Source organism: Cervus canadensis, chromosome 1 (genome assembly GCF_019320065.1).
Source record: "Cervus canadensis isolate Bull #8, Minnesota chromosome 1, ASM1932006v1, whole genome shotgun sequence".
Classification (NCBI taxonomy): domain Eukaryota; kingdom Metazoa; phylum Chordata; class Mammalia; order Artiodactyla; family Cervidae; genus Cervus; species Cervus canadensis.
Genome location: NC_057386.1, coordinates 24660787 through 24679629, shown reverse-complemented (window position 1 = coordinate 24679629; position 18843 = coordinate 24660787). Strand labels below are relative to the sequence as shown.

At 55.7% G+C, this 18843-nt stretch overlaps 2 protein-coding genes and 1 long non-coding RNA gene across 6 annotated transcripts in view; 1 reads left to right on the top strand and 2 right to left on the bottom strand.

Annotated features, from left to right (window-relative positions):
* Window positions 1–469: 469 nt before the first annotated feature.
* On the bottom strand, window positions 470–8554 carry SPATA20 (spermatogenesis associated 20). 2 transcript variants are annotated; one of them, XM_043471548.1, is made up of 17 exons: window positions 8433–8547; window positions 7616–7733; window positions 7288–7467; window positions 7122–7186; window positions 6784–6938; window positions 6562–6705; window positions 6256–6457; window positions 5757–5887; window positions 5548–5652; window positions 5250–5324; window positions 4943–5152; window positions 4668–4860; window positions 4179–4347; window positions 3687–3898; window positions 2070–2269; window positions 1000–1080; window positions 470–831 (listed from the first exon to the last, which is right to left on the bottom strand). In XM_043471548.1, exons 2-17 carry the CDS (start codon window positions 7690–7692, stop codon window positions 661–663), a joined length of 2370 nt encoding a protein of 789 aa, XP_043327483.1. In that variant the 5' UTR covers window positions 7693–7733; window positions 8433–8547; the 3' UTR covers window positions 470–660. The 2 variants fall into 2 exon arrangements, with proteins under 2 accessions (XP_043327483.1, XP_043327472.1); XM_043471537.1 differs by lacking the exon at window positions 7616–7733 and having other exon boundaries at window positions 8433–8554.
* Window positions 8555–12058: 3504 nt separating this feature from the next.
* The window catches only part of EPN3 (epsin 3), a 10658-nt gene continuing 3873 nt past the window's right edge, over window positions 12059–18843 (bottom strand). For 2 of the 3 annotated variants that reach the window (XM_043471488.1, XM_043471494.1), the window contains exons 3-10: window positions 17747–17865; window positions 16980–17060; window positions 16605–16733; window positions 15559–15646; window positions 14819–15088; window positions 14524–14643; window positions 14160–14390; window positions 12059–13939 (exon numbers count right to left, since the gene is read on the bottom strand). In XM_043471488.1, the coding sequence (XP_043327423.1) occupies window positions 13602–13939; window positions 14160–14390; window positions 14524–14643; window positions 14819–15088; window positions 15559–15646; window positions 16605–16733; window positions 16980–17060; window positions 17747–17865 (1376 nt within the window). In that variant the 3' untranslated portion in view covers window positions 12059–13601. The remainder of the gene's footprint in view (window positions 13940–14159; window positions 14391–14523; window positions 14644–14818; window positions 15089–15558; window positions 15647–16604; window positions 16734–16979; window positions 17061–17746; window positions 17866–18843) is intronic. The other variant, XM_043471503.1, reaches the window with a different exon arrangement.
* Window positions 13558–18839, top strand: LOC122443408. The gene is made up of 4 exons (XR_006270007.1): window positions 13558–13662; window positions 16652–16702; window positions 17419–17486; window positions 18086–18839. It is a non-coding gene; the product is annotated as an uncharacterized LOC122443408 (long non-coding RNA).

The window sequence follows — 18843 nt, the reverse complement described above, 5'->3', positions numbered from 1 at the left end:
CCCCAAAAGAAATGTCTGTGGTCCTGATAATAGCAGCTCCTATAATGGACCAGAAAATATGCAAATTCCATGAAAAATAAAAGCTCAAAAAAAAAATAAATAAAATAAAAGCTCATATGAAGCATCCCACTTCCCCAGCTTAAAATTGGAGGAAACAACGGGAAGAGAGGCAGTGTGCCCTTTCTTAACCCTGTCTGAGGGCAAGGACTGGTCTTTCTCCTCTTGTGTGCAAGTCCACACCCCACCCTTATCCCTGGTGACCATTACCAGTCCCCTGACCTCAGCTTCACTCAGGTTGCAATGACCATGGAGGGGGGCAGAGTCAGTCTGGTGACCTTTGAAGGTAAAAGAGTAATCCAAGAATGCAGGGGGGTCATCTAGGGGCTCCCAGAAAAAGGGACCCTGGGCTGCTCGTTCCCATGCTTGAGCCCGAGGCCCCTCTCTCATAAGCAAGGCTGAGGCCCAGAGGTTACCGCGGGACGCTGTTAGGTTTATTCCAGGGTGAGTGGGTGCTCAGGGGGGAGCAGCAAGGATGGCCGAGGTCACCTGTTGACATGGTGCCCGGGGGTGGCCAAAGGTTCTGAAGGGCCCTGCAGGGCCTGAGTCTCTGGTTGGTTGGGAAGCTCCACCTTCTGCCCCAGCCCAAGGTAGGGGAAGCAGTCACTGATGGAGCAGTTTCCGTAGTTCGCAGGGCTCAGTGATGGGCATCGAGCAGGCCTGATTCTCACACACATAGGCAGTGGCCCGGTCTTCGAGCCGCCGAAGGGTATTCAGGAAGGGCAGCTGGCGGGACAGGAAGCTCGAGGGGTCCCCATCAGCCAGAATCAGCACCTGGGAGAGCGGCAGAGAGAGTCACCTGGGGCCACCCAGACACCAGCAGGACCCATTGGTGGGTTTCTTCCCCAAGCCTTCAGAGGAGCCAGAGATACCAGGGAGCTGAGGAAGTGAGGGGTCCCGGGCAGGGGAGGCTGAGAGTGGGGCTGGGCTCAGAGACCAAACCTTGTTAGGGATGTAGATGGAGTGGACACACTGCAACAGAGCCTTGGTATCCTTGGCCTGGGGGTCTCCACAGATCACAATCTAGCCAGAACAGAAAGGTAACTCCAGTGACTGATGCAAAGAGGCTGGATCCAGACCTAACAGGCCCTCCCCATCCCCCTGCCACCCATCCTATATGCCTAAGAAGAAATGGGGACTCAGCATCCCCCAGATCAGCTGCCAGGAGGCTGCATCAGATTCACTGCTCAGCAGGTGAGAACATGTACACATACACACACACACACAAATGAGAATACACTAAGTGGCAGGGTCATATGTAGCGATAGAGATACACGGGGACATGCACACACAGTCAGAGACACCAGCACACACACATAAGACGTGATACACGGGAAGACACACAGAAACACAGAGAGCCACACACAGGGAGACACAGAGTCATCACATATACACAGAGCAGATGCCCACAGGGAGGCAGACACCAGACACACATACACACATAAACACACACACACAGAGGCACAGATATACAGGCAAACATACAAATATAGGCAGGCAAACCTAAACATGGGGCATACACATACAACCAGGCAATCATGTACTGGTGATCACTCACCCCAGCACGCACCGAAAGGCAGGCACACGGTCACACACCTCCAGAGTTACGCAAATCCAGATGCACACACAGAGCAATCACACACATAGGGACATACAGCCAGAGGCATATACCTGCACACACTGCACTGCTGACCCAACTACACCGACACACAGAGGCACACAGACACACATTTCAGCAACCACAGAGATCCACATTTAACCCTCTCCTCTGAGAACCCTACTCATAGGAACTCACAAAGGCACCTGCTCATGATGGAGACCTGCCTCAGACACATACAGACTCTCCTGCCTGAAAAAAGCAGCCTTACAGACATTCCCTCGGAGACACACACGCACACAGGGCTACACATTCATGGACCTGAGCTCTGGGGACAGCCCCAGAAACTCCACTCCATGCCTCCACTGCAACCCCAGCTTCCCTTCCACCCTGGGTCCCAGCCCAAGGGCCCCACCTGCTTGAGGGTCTGCTGGTGGGCTGAGAGGGCACGGACCATCTCAGGCAATGCCACGGGGACACGGCGCATGCGCTCGGAGAAGGCGGTCAATAGGCACACACACTTGTCCATCCAGTCCTTGTGGCCCGTGAAACCATGCAGCCGAAGCAGGTTGTGGGCCGACACGGAGTTGGCACTGGGCTCTGCGCCATCCTGGTCTGCAGGGGACAGGGAGGGAGGGTCACTGGGTCCCAGGACCCTGGTCCAGGATGGTTGCCAGGATGGCAGGGGGATGGGGTGGAGTCCCTGCCCACTGGCTCCTGTCCCAGGTCTGAGAATGAATGCCAGGCCCAGCTGTAACTGGCCCTTTGCACCCTTACATGCTTCCTCAACTCCACCTGCCCAGACTGAGTTGTTGCTCCCCAGGGTCCTGCATCTCCCAACTGAAACCTCCACCCAGCCACCAACTGCCCCTCCTTCCGACTTCCCCACCTCCCACTTCTAATCCACTGTGAATCTGCAGGGTCTGTGACCAGAAGAGATCCAACCTGACCACTTCTCCCATCTTATACTTCTGCCTTGTCTGGACCTTTGCCATCACTTGCCTGGACTGAGCACCACTAACGGCTTCCTACCTAGCCTCCCTGTTTCCCCATCCCTCCTCTACCATCAGTCAGAATGATACTCTGAGATCTAAACCAGAGCAGATTACAACCAACTCGAAACTCACCAGAGCCTTCTACTCCTTGCCACATTTGTAAGACCCTGCAGGGATCCAGCCCCCTGGGCATCCTCCGCTCATGCTGGCCTCTGCCCCTCTGCCCTCTAGGACACAAGCTGCCCATTCAGAGCCTCTCGGGGGCTGTTCCCTCCACCTGAAATCCTTCTCCTGCTCCTGCAGGACCACATGGCTCTATCTTGCCCTCCAGTCCTTGGTTAAATGACACCTGTACAGGTTTAATTTGACTTCCCTGCTGAGTTGGGCCCTACCATTGTTCTGTCAGGGCCCTTTCAGTCATTCAGTTAACATTTACTGAGCGCCTAATTACATACCAGACATGCAGGAGATTCTGGGTTTACAGCAGTGACAACATCCTGACCCCATGACACTTAAATCTGGGTGCCGTTAACAGACTAGATGCATCAGGTGATGCTAAATGCCACTGAGAAAAGTCAGGAACAGGGTACACAGTGGGCAGCTCCTACTTCTCCATGGCACTCACAATTTTAACTGTGCATTTGTGTGTGCGATTTTGCTTTAAACAGTACTGTCTGTGCATTGTCTCCCTTACTACCTAGGAAGCCTTATGAGAGTAGGGATGAAGTTGGCCTTGTTTAGTCTATCTAGGCATGTCAGTTACTGTCACTAAGCATGCTCACAGAATTGCTACATTAATCTTCATGTCAACCATGTAAGGAAATGCCACCATTAGCTCCATTTTGCATATTAAGAATCTGAGGCTCTGAAATGTAGAGACCAATTCAAAGTCACTCAGTGCTAAAGATGTAAGCCCAAGAGGGCCTGGGCTCTGCCCTTGCCAGCTCTTCACCACCACACTGCACTTACTCCTCCCCCAGGAAAAACCAAGCCCAGTTGGGTCCAGTACCCCAGGCCAGCTCCACACCCTCACTGACCGTCCTTCAGACGCAGCGGCAGGCCAGCCCCCAGCTCAGCCTCACTGCAGAAGTAGCCGCCGCCCCGGGAGTCCCAGAAGAGCCTGTCCTGCGTGTCCTGCAGCCGCAGAGCCCACTCGAGCCATGCACTCTCCTGTGAGGCCTCGTACAAGTCCAGCAGGCCCCTCACCACGAAAGCGTAGTCCTCCAGGAAGCCCCAGCAGGGCGGGTTGCTAGGGGGACAGGCATTGGGGAGGGGACAGGCCAGGAAGAAAGGCACTTTCACAGAAGAGGCCCTTTTCACATGCTTTTATTTAACCCTCAAAATCTAGCTCTTGAGTAGGTCCTGTTAGCCCATTTGTCAGATGAGCAAATGGTCTCAAGGAGGGTAAGAGCTCAGAGTAGGCAGAAAGCAGAACCAGGACTAGCACCTACCCAGAGGGGAGGAGAGGGGCAGAGAGAGGCCTGGGATGCCTAGGGAGGCAAGCCTTCCCAGGCTGCCCGGTACCCTACCTGTGTTCCACAGTCCCACCAGCGCCTGCATAGCAGGTCCGCATTAGGCGGCCACTGGCCACGTCAAACATGTGCCGCTTCAGGAACTTGGCACAATTGATGGCATAGTTGATCACCCTCTCCTGGCCCAGAACAGCCCCAGTCACAGCAAAGCCAGACACCATCAGTCCTGGAGGTAGGAGACACAGGTGGTTGTGACCCCGGCCGGGGACCTCCCGGTATGTCCATCCCAACCCACCAAGCTCTGACATCTCCCTGGAGCAACAGGGCAAGTGCATAAGAGTTTAAGCTCCAGAGCCAGGCAGGGCTGGGCTCCTGTCTCTGTGTGACCTTGGTTGGATTACTGTAGGCTTCAATTCACTTATTTGTAAATTAAGGACAATAAACCTGACAAAGAAAAAATTAATATTAAGCAGGTGCCTGACATACATAAGGCCCTTGTGAAGGGGAATTCGATATACGGATCAGGCCTCAGACACACCACCTCACCGTTCCAGGCAGCCAGCATCTTGCTGTCCAAGTGCGGCTTCGGCCGATGTTTCCGGGCCTGGAAGAGCTTCTCGAGACCTGAATTGAGTAAGGTTCGTACGGCCTCCACGTCCAGGCCAAAGCGGGCGGCAGTCAGCTCCAGCGAATACCGGACGGTCAGCACGTTCTGGCCCTGCAGCTCCCCCTTGGGGTCCTGAGAAAGACAGCTCTTGTCCGAGGGAGTCCACTGGCCTGCGTGGTTTCAAGACCCCTCCTGTGATCTCAGCAGTCCTCACCTGACTGGGGCCGATGTTGCCAGCCTCCGTGAGCCCATAGTGCTTCATGAGGAGCTGGCCTGAGGTCAGAGGCTCGGTGGCCCCCGGCACAGGCTCAGGGAGGAGTTGCTGGACCTCCTTGACAGTCCACACGTAGAAGGCGCCCTCTTTGGGCCGCATGCCCCGCTCCGGGGGGGAGTCTGCGTCCTCTGCACTATAGAAGCCTCCAGACTGTAGGGAGGGGAGAGTTGGCTGGCCCCTCCCTTCAGGGCAGTGGAGGCCCCGAGCCCTCCCGCAGCCAGGCCCGCCTGCCTCAATGGACACACACCCGGTGACTCAGGTTCCGAGCAACGTACTGCAGGATACCTTTGGCCACTTCGGAGTAGAACTCGTCACCAGAGATCTGAGTGGGGAGGAAGGAGGCTTGTAAGCAGAGGTCTCTAGGTACGAGGTGGGCAGTAAGTGTTCTCCCAGGGGGGCAGGGAGGGAGGCTGGGTAGTGAACATGAGACTGAATTAGGGGTGAAGCTAAGGGGGAGCCACAGGTCACCAGGAAGGCCCTGGAAGGGGCAGCCAAGAGCAGGTGGACAGGCTGGGTGTCCGCTCAGGGCTGGGGTCAGGGGTCACCTGGAAGGCTTGTGAATAGGCCACCGTGAGCTGTGCCTGGTCATATAGCATCTTCTCAAAGTGGGGGACGTGCCACTGGCGGTCCGTGGAGTAGCGGTGGAAGCCCTGTGCCAGGACAAACATGGCGCTGGAGGCTGACCCCAGCCACTGCCCCCACCCCGCTGCCGCCAGCCGCCCTCTCCAAGGAATGCCTGGGCCCCCCCCCTCACCTGCCCCACGTGGTCTCGGATACCCCCGTTGGCCATCATCTTCAGGGTATGCAAGGCCATCTGCTGGGCCCGAGAACCGTCCTGGGTTAGCCGGTGGCTGAGCCAGTAGGAGAACAGAAAACTCAGGATCACTGCGGACACCAAGAACATGCAGGTTAGAGAACAGGAAGGGCAGGGGGCCGAGATCTGGGTGATCAGGACTCTGGCCAGGCTAGGGTTAGGGGTTCACTCAACAGGCAGTCTCTCCGGATAGACTAGGTCAACCCACAGGACAGGTGGTAATCACCAAGGTCAGCATCAGAGAGAGTCCCTGCTAAGAGCAAAAGTCAGAGCTTCACTAGACAGCTACTGATAGGCAGGATGGGGTTAGGCGGTCACTGGCCAGACAGGAGAGTGGGAAGTTAATAACCAAGGCAGGAGTCAGAAGAGGTCACTGACAAGGGTAGGCTTTGGAAGGCCAGGCCAGGGCTGGAGTGGGCACGGGGCAGGGGGCATCGACCTGGTGTGGGGAACTTGGGGGCCTCGGCAAAGCCACCATACTCCTCATCATAGCCCTCATCCAGTTGCTGGAAGCAGCGGCTGTTCATGGTGGCAGCGGAAGGCGGCAGCTGGCGGTCACCCATACTGATCGCTGACCGAGCCAGCAGAGCGGTAGTGACCCGCTGACTGTTTTCTAGCAGGGTACTCTTGTTCTGTTTCCACTGTGGGAGGCAGGGGGCAGACCTGGAGGTCAGCATGGGGTGAGGACCCCTTGTTTCCCTCACCCTTGACCCCCGGCCCCCTCTATCCCCCAGGGCATACCCACCTGGTCCCGTATCCTCAACAACACCGTGCGGAAGCCAACTCGGGTCAAGCCATCCTCAGGGGGAAAGTAGGTGCCCCCCACAAAGGGCTGTAGGTTGGGAGTCAACCACACACTCATGGGCCAGCCCCCGCCACTGCTGGTGGCCTGGCAGAGAGAGGGCAAGGGTGAGGGGAGCAGCCTCACGTACACGGGCAGCCACCCATCCAAGGGAAGACCACTCACCTGCACAAAGGTCATATACACCTTGTCCACGTCAGGCCGCTCCTCCCGGTCCACCTTCACGCTGACAAAGTCCTCATTGAGCAGGCGGCCAATCTCCTCGTTCTGGAAGGACTCCTCTTCCATCATGTGGCACCAGTGGCAAGTGGAGTATCCCACTGGAATGGGGCCACGGGGACCAGGGAGGACCAGTGACTGGTCAGAGAAGGGCAGCCATAGGGCTCCAGCTGGGCCTACGATGCCCTAGCATCTAGTTTCCTGGAAGGCCCCAGGCCCAAAGGACCCATCCCCTATCTACCACCACTCCCCTGCGCCCATCCCAGGAATGGTGGATGCAGTACCTGAAAGAAAAATTGGCTTGTTTTCTTTCTTGGCCTTGTCGAAGGCTTCCTGTCCCCAGGGGTACCTAAGGCCAGTAGAGTGGGGCATCACTCACTAGCTCAGGAGGGGGGCAGTAGGAAGATTGAGGGTCTAGCTGCCCCAGGAGGGCATCAGGAGAGGACTCACCAGTCCACAGGGTTGTAGGCATGTTGCAGGAGGTACGGTGACTTCTCATTGATCAGGCGGTTGGGGACCTTCTGGGGCGTGGACTGAGGGCAGTTAGTCCGGCTCCCCTTCGCTCCAGCAGGCATAGGCACCGAACTACTGACCGTCACACTTCGGTCCTTGTCCCGGGAGGAGCTACCCCTGGTGTGGACAGGTGGGTCAGGCAGGTCAGACCAGGAGTTTCCACTGCTTCCACCTACACCCAGCCCAGAGGCCCACCTGACCATCCCCCGACCCCCCACGCCCCGTGGTACCTCTCCCGGAACCCCCTGCTCCCAGCCCAACCCACCTTTCTGAACCACGGGGGAGACCGTGGGCTTTGTGCTCCCCCTTGTGTTTTTGGGGGGGTGAAGAAAGGTGGCTCATTGGGGGCTCCCTGCCAGGTTAGTCTCCCCCAGCCTCTCGACCTGGTGGTGGGAACGATGATGACTGTGAGGTCAGGGCGAGTCACAATGGGTGGAATGGTCTTTCAGGCTCCATTCTCTCCCCCTCACCGGGCCCCACCCAGGGTGACTGGGCTGGAGGTATCTCTGGCATGCCTGCCTGGGTATATGATCTGGGCAGGAAGGCTGCTGGCTGCTGTGTGTAGGACTGGGCCAGGTGAGGGGCAAGGAGAAGAAATTCATTTGGCAACAGGGACTCCCTCACTCAATATCCATCCAGTGGGCACTTCTGGGGGGCCAGGTCCTGTGCCAGATCCCCATTACCCTCAGAGAATCAGTAACTGGCTCTGATCTCAGGGAGCTCCGCCTGGGAGGGGCAGGCCTAAGTAATGACAAGCCCTTGCAGCATCAAGGGCTGTGACAGGCCAGCCCAGAGTGCTGTTGGACAAGGACCCTTGGCCCAGCATTGGGGTTCAAGGAAGGCTTCCTGGAGATGGTGTCAGAACAGAGTTCCTGCTGCAAGCGAGCCCTGCAGCTGGAGGGGAGGGAGAGAGGAGAGGATTACCGTCTGAGCCCGGTCGCAGGAGCTGGCCCTAGTCTGGGGGGAAGGCAGGCATGGGGTGGGGAGGTGACCGGGCAGGCACAGGGGACCAGCGCCAGGACAACTGACCCCGGGGCTCCGCAGGCGCCGGGTGCTGAAGCGTGCCCCTCGCCCGCCCGTACCTGTAGCTCAGGGCGAGGACTGGCCCGGCCCCGGGCAGCAGGAAGCCGCGGCACCGTAAGGTCCGCGGGCCCAGCATGGCTGCTGGTGGCGGTCGGCCCGGACGCTGCGGACAGGAAGGGAGGGCGGGAGGGAAGCGGCGACGGGCAGGCCCAGGCACCGAACCGGCCGGGGGAGTGTCTTCGCTGATACGGCGGGCAGCAGGCTGGTCTCTGAGCGCCGCTCGGCGGCCGATCACGGGACTGCAGACCGTATACTTGGGGCTTGGGAGGACACAGGTCTGTGCAAAAAACTGGGTGGACTTGATAGGACGGAAATCAGGGCCTGAGGGGCGGTAACCCTCTTACGGAGAATATGGAGGCTGTGAGGATGCCAGGGCCGTGGAAAGCCAGAGCCTCCGGTCATTTTTTCCAACCCTTGCCCGTTTTACAAATGAGAAATGAGGTGAGAGGCAAAGGCGTGGCTTTTCCACGCCATCCAAACTGGGAGCTTCGTCTTTGCTCTGCCCCCTCACCTGAAGGTCCTGCTCAAACCCCACCCCCTCAGGAAGCCTCTGAATAATAATAATGAACCAACTTTCAGGTGCTATCAGGTATTTTACGAGTCTCATTTGCAACCCTTCAGTTCAGTTCAGTCGCTCAGTCGTGTCCGACTCTTTGCAACCCCATGAATCGCAGCACACCAGGCCTCCCTGTCCATCACCAACTCCCAGAGTTTACCCAAACTCATGTCCATCTAGTTGGTGATGCCATCCAGCTATCTCATCCTCTGTCGTCCCCTTTTCCTCCTGCCCCCAATCCCTCCCAGCATCAGGGTCTTTTCAAATGAGTCAGCTCTTCACATCAGGTGGCCAAAGTATGGAGTTTCAGCTTCAGCATCAGTCCTTCCAATGAACACCCAGGACTGATCTCCTTTAGGATGGACTGGTTGGATCTCCTTGCAGTCCAAGGGACTCCCAAGAGTCTTCTCCAACACCACAGTTCAAAAGCATCAATTCTTCGGTGCTCATCTTTCTTCACAGTACAACTCTCACATCCATACATGACCACTGGAAAAACCATGGCCTCGACTAGACGGACCTTTGTTGGCAATGTAATGTCTCTGCTTGTTAATATGCTGTCTAGGTTGGTCATAACTTTCCTTCCAAGGAGTAAGCGTCTTTTAATTTCATGGCTTCAATCACCATCTGCAGTGATTTTGGAGCCCCAAAAAATAAAGTCTGACACTGTTTCCCCATCTATTTGCCATGAAGTGATGGGACCAGATGCCATGATCTTAGTTTTCTGAATGTTGAGCTTTAAGCCAACTTTTTGATGAAAAAGCCTTTCACTTTCATCAAGAGGCTTTTTAGTTCCTCTTCACTTTCTGCCATAAGGGTGGTGTCATCTGCATATCTGAGGTTATTGATATTTCTCCCGGCAATCTTGATTCCAGCTTGTGCTTCTTCCAGCCCAGTGTTTCTCATGATGTACTCTGCATGTAAGTTAAACAAGCAGGGTGACAATATACAGCCTTGATGCACTCCTTTTCCTATTTGGAACCAGTATGTTGTTCCATGTCCAGTTCTAACTTGCTTCCTGACCTGCATATAGGTTACCTTAGTCAACATTTATTGAGTGCCCATGAGACACTCTGCTAGGTACAACGGTGGGCAGAGAGAGACCAGGCCATCCCATCCTTGTGTTACTCACAGTCTGATAAGGGAGGCAAAAACTAATCCAACAGCCATACAGATTAATGTACAACCACCCACTGTGAGACGTGCCATGACTAGGTACCACAAGGAAACTTGTCTGGTGGGAGAGAGGAGGGGGAAGGCCTTCCTAAGGAAATCACATTTGTGTAGCAGCTTTCGAAGAACAAGAGGATGCAATCTGGAAAGGACCTGGGGGAAGTGCTGGGGAAGCAGGAGGAACAGATGTGCAAAGGCCCTGTGGTACAGCAGTGAGTCAGGGTGGAGGTGCCGCAGAAGCACAGCTGTAGGACAGACAGCACAGGGAAGAGAGGCGCAGATGAGGTGGTGACGTTGAGAAGGAGGAGGGCAGGGGCCAGGTTTTGAACTGTGAGCAGGAGTTTGGTTACTGATGAAAGCAGAAGGAAGCTGTGGAAGGGCTTTAGTCAAGGGAGTGACCTTGCATTTTGGAAAGGTCCCTCCAGCTTTCTGGTGGTGAATGGACTGTAAAGAGGCAAGAATGGAAGCAGAAGGGCTCAAAGGCCATAGCAGGACCCAGGAGAGAGCTCTGGGAGGTCTGCACTAGGCAGAGGCGGAGATGGAGAGAAGGTGGTAGATTTGAGGTCAGCAGAAAAGGAAACATCATCAGGATTGTCTATGGGGGGGGGGGTGGGTGTCAAAAGTGAAGTGCAGAATGGGGCTGGTACTGAGAAGGGGGACACGAAGAGGCTCAAGCGGTCCTGTTTGGATGTGTTGGTTTGAGATGACCATGAGATGCATGTGTGAAGATGACAGGCTCAGGAATGCAGAGGAGGGGTTGGTGGGAGGGAGGAAGCAGAGTGGGTGTTCAGTGCAGAGACGGTATGGGCACAGAAGAGATCACCCAGGTGACTCTCAGCCCGAGAGACTCGGGCTCATACTTGGCCTTGACAAACTCAGAAGTGGACCCGTGAAAGACACAGAGAGTCATGGGAAAACCAGAAGAGGGTGTTGTCTCAAAGGCAAAGGGACAGAGGTGTAGGGAGGGAGAGTCAGACTTCAGAGAAGCCGACTGGGCCGGGACAGAAAAAGGTCCAGTAGCTTCAGCAACATGGAGGCCATTGGTGGACATAGCAGATGTGTTCCAGGAAGTGAGGCTGACAGTAGAAGCTGATTGGAGCGGGCTGAGGAGGGAGGAGAAAGAAGACATAGAGATGATGAGCACTTGATGTGAGGGGAATGATGGAAAGACACTCTCAAGATGGATGAGGTTAATTATGACAAATATCATGGGGAAGGTTAAGATCAGAGAACAGGAAGTCTGCCTTTAATGTGGAGGAATCTGTGATGATGACAAGCCCCAAAGTGTGACCAGATGTGACAGCAGCTGAGAGGTCAAGGGGTGGTGAGGTGAGGTCATCGTCTTGGATAGTGGAGTCATACAAGATTGAGCAAGATTTGGGTGAGAAGACCATGCATGAGCCAAGGCTGGAGCATGGCAAGAATGAGGCGGAGCACAGCCCCATGTGGGAGGAGGCAGGACACCCAGTGGTGCCAACCTCCAGGGGGGGAGGGGTCTTCCAGGCAGAAGATGGTCCAGAGCAAGATAAGGAGCCAGATTACCAACTTCCTCTTGGTGGGAAGCAAAATAGCACCCCTTGGGAATCCTCGTGTAAGTGGTGTCCACAGGGAGAGCCAATTAACAAGAGGAGGCCCAGGTTGAGGAAGGGTGAAAGGTGGGTCAGTGACCAAGAAGGATGGAGATCTCCCAGATTTGTGCAGAAGACAGATGGGTCTGGGTACTGCCTGGCAAAACCAGGAATGAGGGGTGTAGCAGATTCATTCTTCAAGGTTAGTCTCTGAACAGGGTGGACCCTGGGCTGAATTGGACACTGGCCTGGGAGGAACCACACAACCACTTCATAAGTAAGGAACTCTTGTCCTCACCTGACAAATAAGGAAATGGAGGCACAGTCATAGAGAGGTTAAGTTATTTACTCAAGGTCAAAGAGCATAACCACTTATTACAAGTGATTAAGTGGAAACCTTAGAGCAGTTTTGAACGTTGTCAGTCCTACTCCTAAGTAGATGCTCTTGTCCACCCTGTCTGTAGCAGCTACAGTAGGACTGCCTCCCTCCAAAAAGCAAAGCAGCTCCTTGCCCCACCCCCACCTTAGGAAGAAGACCAGCACTTTTCCTCCCCTCATCTTTGCTGTTTCTGGTCTATGGAAGGACATTTTACCTCAGGCTCCCAAAAGGCCTGCTGCCTGCAGGGCCAGCCCCTGAGCCCTGAAGACACACCAGTGCCCATGGTTGGGGGGAGCATTGAGTAGAAAAGGAATGAGGGTGACTATGGTGGCCCTCAGGATGAGGTAATAGGCTCTGCTCCTCCCCTGGGTTTCTGATCTACACCAGCCCCCTAGGAGGGGTCATGGTTGAAATTGAGTTTTTTGCCAGTCCTGGTGAAGAGAGGAGAGAAGAACCAGATTTAAGGTGGCTCAGTAAAACAAAGGATTGTGGGGGCTCCTGGACCAGGCTTGCCCCTGTGGGTTCTGAGCTCCTGGAGACTGTGCACTTAGCAATTCTTGAGTCCTTCCCGAGATGAGCCCAGTGCTTTGTCCACGGCAGCCAGTCAATACTTGTGAATACTGGGGCCCAGCATGGAAACTCAGAGCAGTGGAGCCAAGTCTCCTGACTTGGAATCCCAGCCCTATTCTGCTATCTTTGTGACTTTAAGCACACTGCTTAACCTCTCTGAACCTCACCTATAAAGAAGGAGCAGGGCCAAGGGCTTTGCCCTTGGTCTAATGCTTTGCTGCTCCCATTTTGATATGTTTAACCCAATTTTGAACAAGGGGCCCCACATTTTTACTTTGCACTAATTATGTAGCCAGTCCTGAATGGGAGTAATATTATCTACCTCAGAATACTGATGCAAGGATTAAATGAAATAATCTGTCTAAGGTGCTTAGCACATAATGATTGTGCAAGGGAACAACTGCCTATTGTCCTTTGCTTTTAGATTATTCCCCGTGCCGCTGTGTAATAAATGGATGAAATGATCAAATGACTGAGAGAGGGTCTCAGGAGCATGGACAAGCGAAGGTGCTAGGCTGGGGGGGCTGTATGGGAAGTGGGAGCATTTTTGTGCCCCACATCGTGGAGCAGTCGTTTCCAGGGTAGCCAGTGATTCAAGCTGTGGTCCAGACCTGGCCGCCACGCCCGGCAAAAAGTCCATTTGGTGAGAGCTGAGGACATGGATTCCAGTCTTTATTACGGGGCGTGGTCTCTGACCCAGTGAAGTCTCCAGCTCCAGGAGCTGCAAAGCGTCCGTGGAAGCTAGGGGCAGCGTCCAGACCGGTCTCTGGGAGGAGTCTCAGCTTTCCTTCCTTCCCGGGGCGGGTCCTGGCATGGAAGCTCCGCCCCGCCCCGCGCCAGGGGGCGGGGCCCAGTGTAATTCGCTCAGGGCGGGGGCGGGGCATTGCGCGCACGCGCCGGCGGCCGGGGGCGGGGCCGTTGCTCAGAGGAAAGGATTGGTATCGGTCAGAGGGGTCTGGTGGAGCGGTCCAGCGGAGCCCGAGGTGGGCAGCAGAGGCTGCGGCAGGCTCCCAGAGGGCGGCGGCGTGAAGGCGCGGGCTTGGGGGAAGACGCTGACCGAGGCAGGGAGGGTCACGCCGGCCGGCACGCTGCTGAGCGGGAGGGGCAGGGAGGCACTGTAGGTCATGGAGCCAAAGGGCGCCCCGATCGGCCCACCGGCGGTCAGGCTCAACGCTGGCGATCCTGTGCGCATCTGGTTCAGAGTCCGCCTGCTTTGCTCGCCCCCGCCAAACGGGTTGGTAGGGGATGGAGTGCTGAGACCTGCGGAACGAGAGTGGGTTGAGGGTTTTCGAGCGGGCCAAGGGGACATAGTCCTAAGTGGGGAGTGGAGGCAAGGGGGTAAGGTAGCAAGGTCTGGGGTCTTAGAAATAGGAAAAAAAAGAGCTAAGATTTTAGGGCAGGGGTTGGGCTCAGAAGGGAGAAACAGAGAGAGTAGTGGACCCCAGTGTGGAGACCCAGCAGGGACAAGGGAGTGTCCTACCTGTTAGGAAGGGGTTCCGGGTCTTTACAGCCTGGGGCGCCTTGACTAATGAGTCAAGGTTGACCAAGGAGGAGGCTGAGGGGCCCAGAAAGGACTCGGGTGTCCGACGTGCTGGGGTGTCCCTGCTGGACTCGGCTAGTGCTTCCCCTAGTCCATCCAGGTCAAAGGCATCTGGCTCCTTTGTGCCATTTTGCTTTACACTGGGGGTGTGGTCTCCAAACAGGTCCAGCTCTGGAATAGAAATGATAGGGCTTGTTGGTAGGGAGAGGGAGTGGTCACTCTGTGAGAGGAAGAAGAAGGCTGAGGCCAGTGCTGGGGGCCCATTTTTCCGCACAGTTGCAGTCATTCCCTGCCTCCTGCTTACCCACAGGACTGCTGGGCTTCCCAGAGGGCAGAGCCTGGGTGCATTCTAGCCCTTCCTTGGTCTCTGTGGATACTGGAGGCTTGGCCAATGGGTCAAAGGTCGAAGAACCATCTTTTAGTGCTAGCCAAGGAGAAAAAGGAAGATGAAATGGGCTGACAGAAAGGGCAACCACTGGGCTGGCCCGTTTCCAGGCAAGTTGCCCTCTTAGCACAGGATCTCTTGCCCCTTGGCACTGGAGAGAGGGGGGCCAGAAGTCCTCCAGCCCCTCACCCACACCCTTTGACCCTCCACTTACCAGGTGTGTTGAAGGTCTCTGCTAGGTTCCCCCAGGGGTTGTCTCCATTGTTGGGGAGTTTGTGGTGGGGGGAGTTCTGTGCCCAGAAGTCTGTGGTGGGTGGTCCAGCAGGCAGCACTGGGGTCCGGCCCCAGGGCTCGGAGGAGGAGAGCACAGGGGGCAAGTTCCAGGGCTGACTTTGGGACATGATACTTCCTGAGGGAACTGGAGACCAGGGGTCTGCCGAAGGCCCCCATGATGAGCCACTGGGCTCTGTGTTAGGCCTGAGACCTGAAATGGGGATAGTACAGATGTGACCCCAGGCCACTGAGACGCCCAGGCCAGGGCCTTCCCAGTTACCCAGACCAATTTGGGAGGACAGGGGCCCATTTCACACATGGGATGCAGACTCAGCACCACCCAGTGAGCTGAAGCCCATATTCAGCAAGTTCATCCTAGGATTCTGGACCTCCAGGGATGGGCAGCTCAGGCCGCATTCCCAGTCAGGGACAGGCTGGGCCAGGAAACTCAGGGTGACCAGAAGCAACAAGAGAACATTTCTGAGTTTCCCGTAAGCTGAGTTCCTTAGAGGTGTCCCCTCCCTCACTCCAACTGCAAGGCACAGAGGTAGCCAAGGCTCAGAGAGGTGAAGGACTTGCCTAGTGGCCCTCAGCTGTGGGGAATGCATGTCAGCAAGTGTCTCAGAGGGAAGGGGCTCTCTGGGGCCAGCGTGGGAGCCCTTTGCAGCCCTGCATGCCCACCTGGGATATCCCATGGGTCAGCAGAGCAGTGTGTGGAAGGCAGGGTTGAAGCTGATGCGAAGATGTCCACCAAGTCGAGGATGGAGGACTGTTGAGGGGAGAGGCAGCCATGCTCAAGAGAAGGCGGGACCCAGAGGAAGGGCGGGCCCTGACCTGTCATCCTCACTCCAGCTCATTCTCCTTTATTCATTCCACAAACATCTATTAATGGTCCCTTGCCTCTGCACAGTGCTTTCCCGTTTATAAAATGTTTCCTCATCCATTTAGTGTCTGATTTTCCTAACAACCTGTGCTGTGATTAGGGAAGGTTGTTGGGGTGCCCATTTTACAGATATGCTAGCCTGGGCTAAGAGGGCAATTGCCTAAAGTCACACAGCCAGGGAGAGGTACAGCTGGGACGGAAAGCAAGCCTGCCTGACCCCTCCTTGGCTGTCCTGCCCCTCAGCCCATCAGTGGTAAGACACATTTTATGATAAGCCTACTTCCCTAAGTCCATGTCCAAAAGAAATTTGCCACAGTGAACATTGGTTGAAAGAGTCCAGAGACATCCCGAGGGTAGCATGAACAGTTTTGGAGGGTAGCCTTGCTACCAGCAGCTACACATTCTTCCACCTTGGACAGTATGTGTATGAGCCCAAGATGTTTTCAGTACCATATACCTGAGGCTGCTCTCAGTCTTGATCCACAGTATCACATGCTCCTAGAATGTCAGAGTTGGAACTGTCCAACCGGCACACTTAAATGGAGGAGGAAACTGAGGCCAAGACAATGACACGCCCTGAGTTGTAAAGTAAATGACAGCAAATACAGAATCCAAACCCGGCATCTCACATCAGAATGCTTTGCATCCCACTTGGCCACCAGCTCAGTCACCAGCCCATGCAGGATGGGACCTGAGTCTGCTACATCCCCTCTACCCTTATTTTCACTGAATAAACATGAAGTGGTGCTCATTATATACCAAGCACTGTTCTACACTCTTTATAAATATTTAACTCAATGCATCTCCCAGGCTCTGCCAACCCATGGCCCCAAGACTCCTCTACCTGGCTGGTTTTCAGCTTCTCCTCCTCCTCTCTCTCTCCTCTTCCAGGCTCTCTGTCCCAACGACGACGGGCTCCAGCTCCAGCACCACTGGCCGCAGGTGAGTCATCTCCCTGCCAGGACCTCACCTCCTGCAGAAGTCACCAGAGTGAGGAGAGCATGAGCTTCCTGTACTAGACTTGAGGGGACCTGGGCTAGAGTCAAGAAGAGTGCAGGCTGGGAGGCGCCCTGAGGTCAGGGGCAGCAGGACCACCGCAGGGAGGTGGAAGAGCCTGGTTAGTACCCGCATAGCACCTCCACCAGCACCTCCACCAGCCCCTCATCGGCCCCTCACCAGCACCTCCGCCAGCACCGGCATGGGCGGCTTAGCCCACTACCTTCTCCTGCTCCTGCCGGCTCAGGTGCAGAGCCAGCTGCAGTTGCAAGTCCTCGTCCCTGTGGGAGGTTGGGGGAACCGGCTGCGAGGGAGGAAAAGAGGGGTGAACTTGGCCCAGTGCTCTTATCTGGGCCAAAAGTCAACATCGCCCTGTGCAGGTAAAGAAAAACACCCACCCTGAGTGGCTGTGGGCAGCCTGCCCCCCAGACGGCAGTGTGAGTGTAGTCTGCTCCCTGCCTGGATCTGGATCTGAGATGCAGTTTAAAAAGAAGAGTCATCCTCTTCTGGGCCCCTGAGTGCTCCCCAGGCCCTGCTGTGTGAGTCCTGGCAGATCTGCCTGGATCCACAGAGGTGATGGCAGAGAGGAGGCCGTCAGGTAGGCTGTCCCTGGACCCCCACAAGAATTGCTGATGGGAGCAGCATATTTCTGTGTCTTCTAGGAAGGTGTCTGCCAGCACACTCATCCCTTCCCCTCCCTGAGGTGACAGCAGGCCCATGTGACAAACAGGTACTGCCAACCCACCACGCACACACTACCTCTTCCAGGCCCAGTCAGAGAGGACCCCACTCCCAGGGTGAGGAGTCAGACCCCAATCCCAGTAACCCAACCCAAGGGACACAGGCCCTGTGCTGTCCTTGGGAGCAGGACTAGGGCTTTGGGGCCCAGAGTAGGGAAGCCCAAGAATCAAAGGTGTGAGGCATCCAGGCACCCATCTCTCCTCCAGTCCCCCTCCCCTCATCCCCCTGGTGCCCCAGGAGGGGCCTCACCTTTTCAGCCTCCTCACGGCTCATGGCCAAGGCTAGCTGTAGCTGCAGCTCCTCTTCTCCCGATGTCTGAGGCCGGGCCTGCTCCAGGTCTGAGGTGTAGCGGGGGGATGAGGAGGAGGCTGCAACGACCAGCCACCCATCGTGGCTTCCGTAACCATGCAGGTCCTCATGGGCTCCCCTACTACCCCCCTCGCCAGGAAGTTACAGCTCAGAGAGGGAAACTGAGGGGGAGAGGAGCAACTGGCAGTCTTGGGCCCCAAGGGGTCAAGCAGTATGCTTGGCACTTTCTGCAAGGCTTCCATTTCAGCCCAATAAAAGATTCCAATCCTTCCTTTACAGAGGTGCAGCAGCTCTGAGGGGTACCTGGCCAAGGTCCTGCAGCAAGTTGAACCCAGGTCCCCTGATTCAAGTTCCTGGACTCTGCCAGCTGCACCCCATCCAGCTCAGGGTCAAGTGCGGTGGGAGGGCAAGAGGTTGCACTCAGTCAAGGTCACAGCTCTCCAAGCCCTCAGCACATTGTTAAGGAAGGTCGTTCTGAGTGCCCTCAGATCAGGGAAGTGCCCCTCCTCTTAGGGAGGAGAGTGGAGCATGCAGCTGCCCCAATTTTCAAGAGCAGTGCCCTTGAGCTGGGGGTTCAAGAGGATTGCTACTAAGCAGTAGTACTAAACAGTACTGTGTGCTGCCTGTCTGAGCACAGGGTCGAGGGCACTCTTGGGCTTGGTCTCATTTAATCCTCACATTGGACAATGGAGACAGATTAGTTTATCCCTGCTTTAAAGATGAGGAAACTGAGGTTCAGAAAGCTGGTTGGCAGAGATCTCATGGCTTGGAAGGGGCAGAATAAGAACTGAGCCTATGCTTCTGCCTCCACCCACCCCTGTACCATGCAGGAGTTAACAATAACAAACCTATAATAAATAACATCATTGTTCACACTGACTTGTTGGGCACCTACTATGTGCGGGCGTGTTACCCTCTTGATCTCACAGAATCTTCAGACACACCTCCAAGTGGAGGATTCTTATCTACAGCTGGGGGTCACAGAGCCAGAGCCAGAACTCGGGCTGCCTCCCTGTCCCCAGCCGTGCCCTGGACTC

Bases quoted from the DNA above. Each gene is read 5' to 3' on its own strand.
- SPATA20 (XM_043471537.1), bottom strand. From the start codon at position 8,509: ATGCTGGGCCCGCGGACCTTACGGTGCCGCGGCTTCCTGCTGCCCGGG. The intron at 6,706-6,783 runs GTGAGTGGTCTT...TCTCTCTGCCAG, and splicing joins TGTATATGACCTTTGTGCAG to GCCACCAGCAGTGGCGGGGG. The intron at 5,653-5,756 runs GTGAGGGGGGGG...GTCCTGGCACAG, and splicing joins TCCGAGACCACGTGGGGCAG to GGCTTCCACCGCTACTCCAC.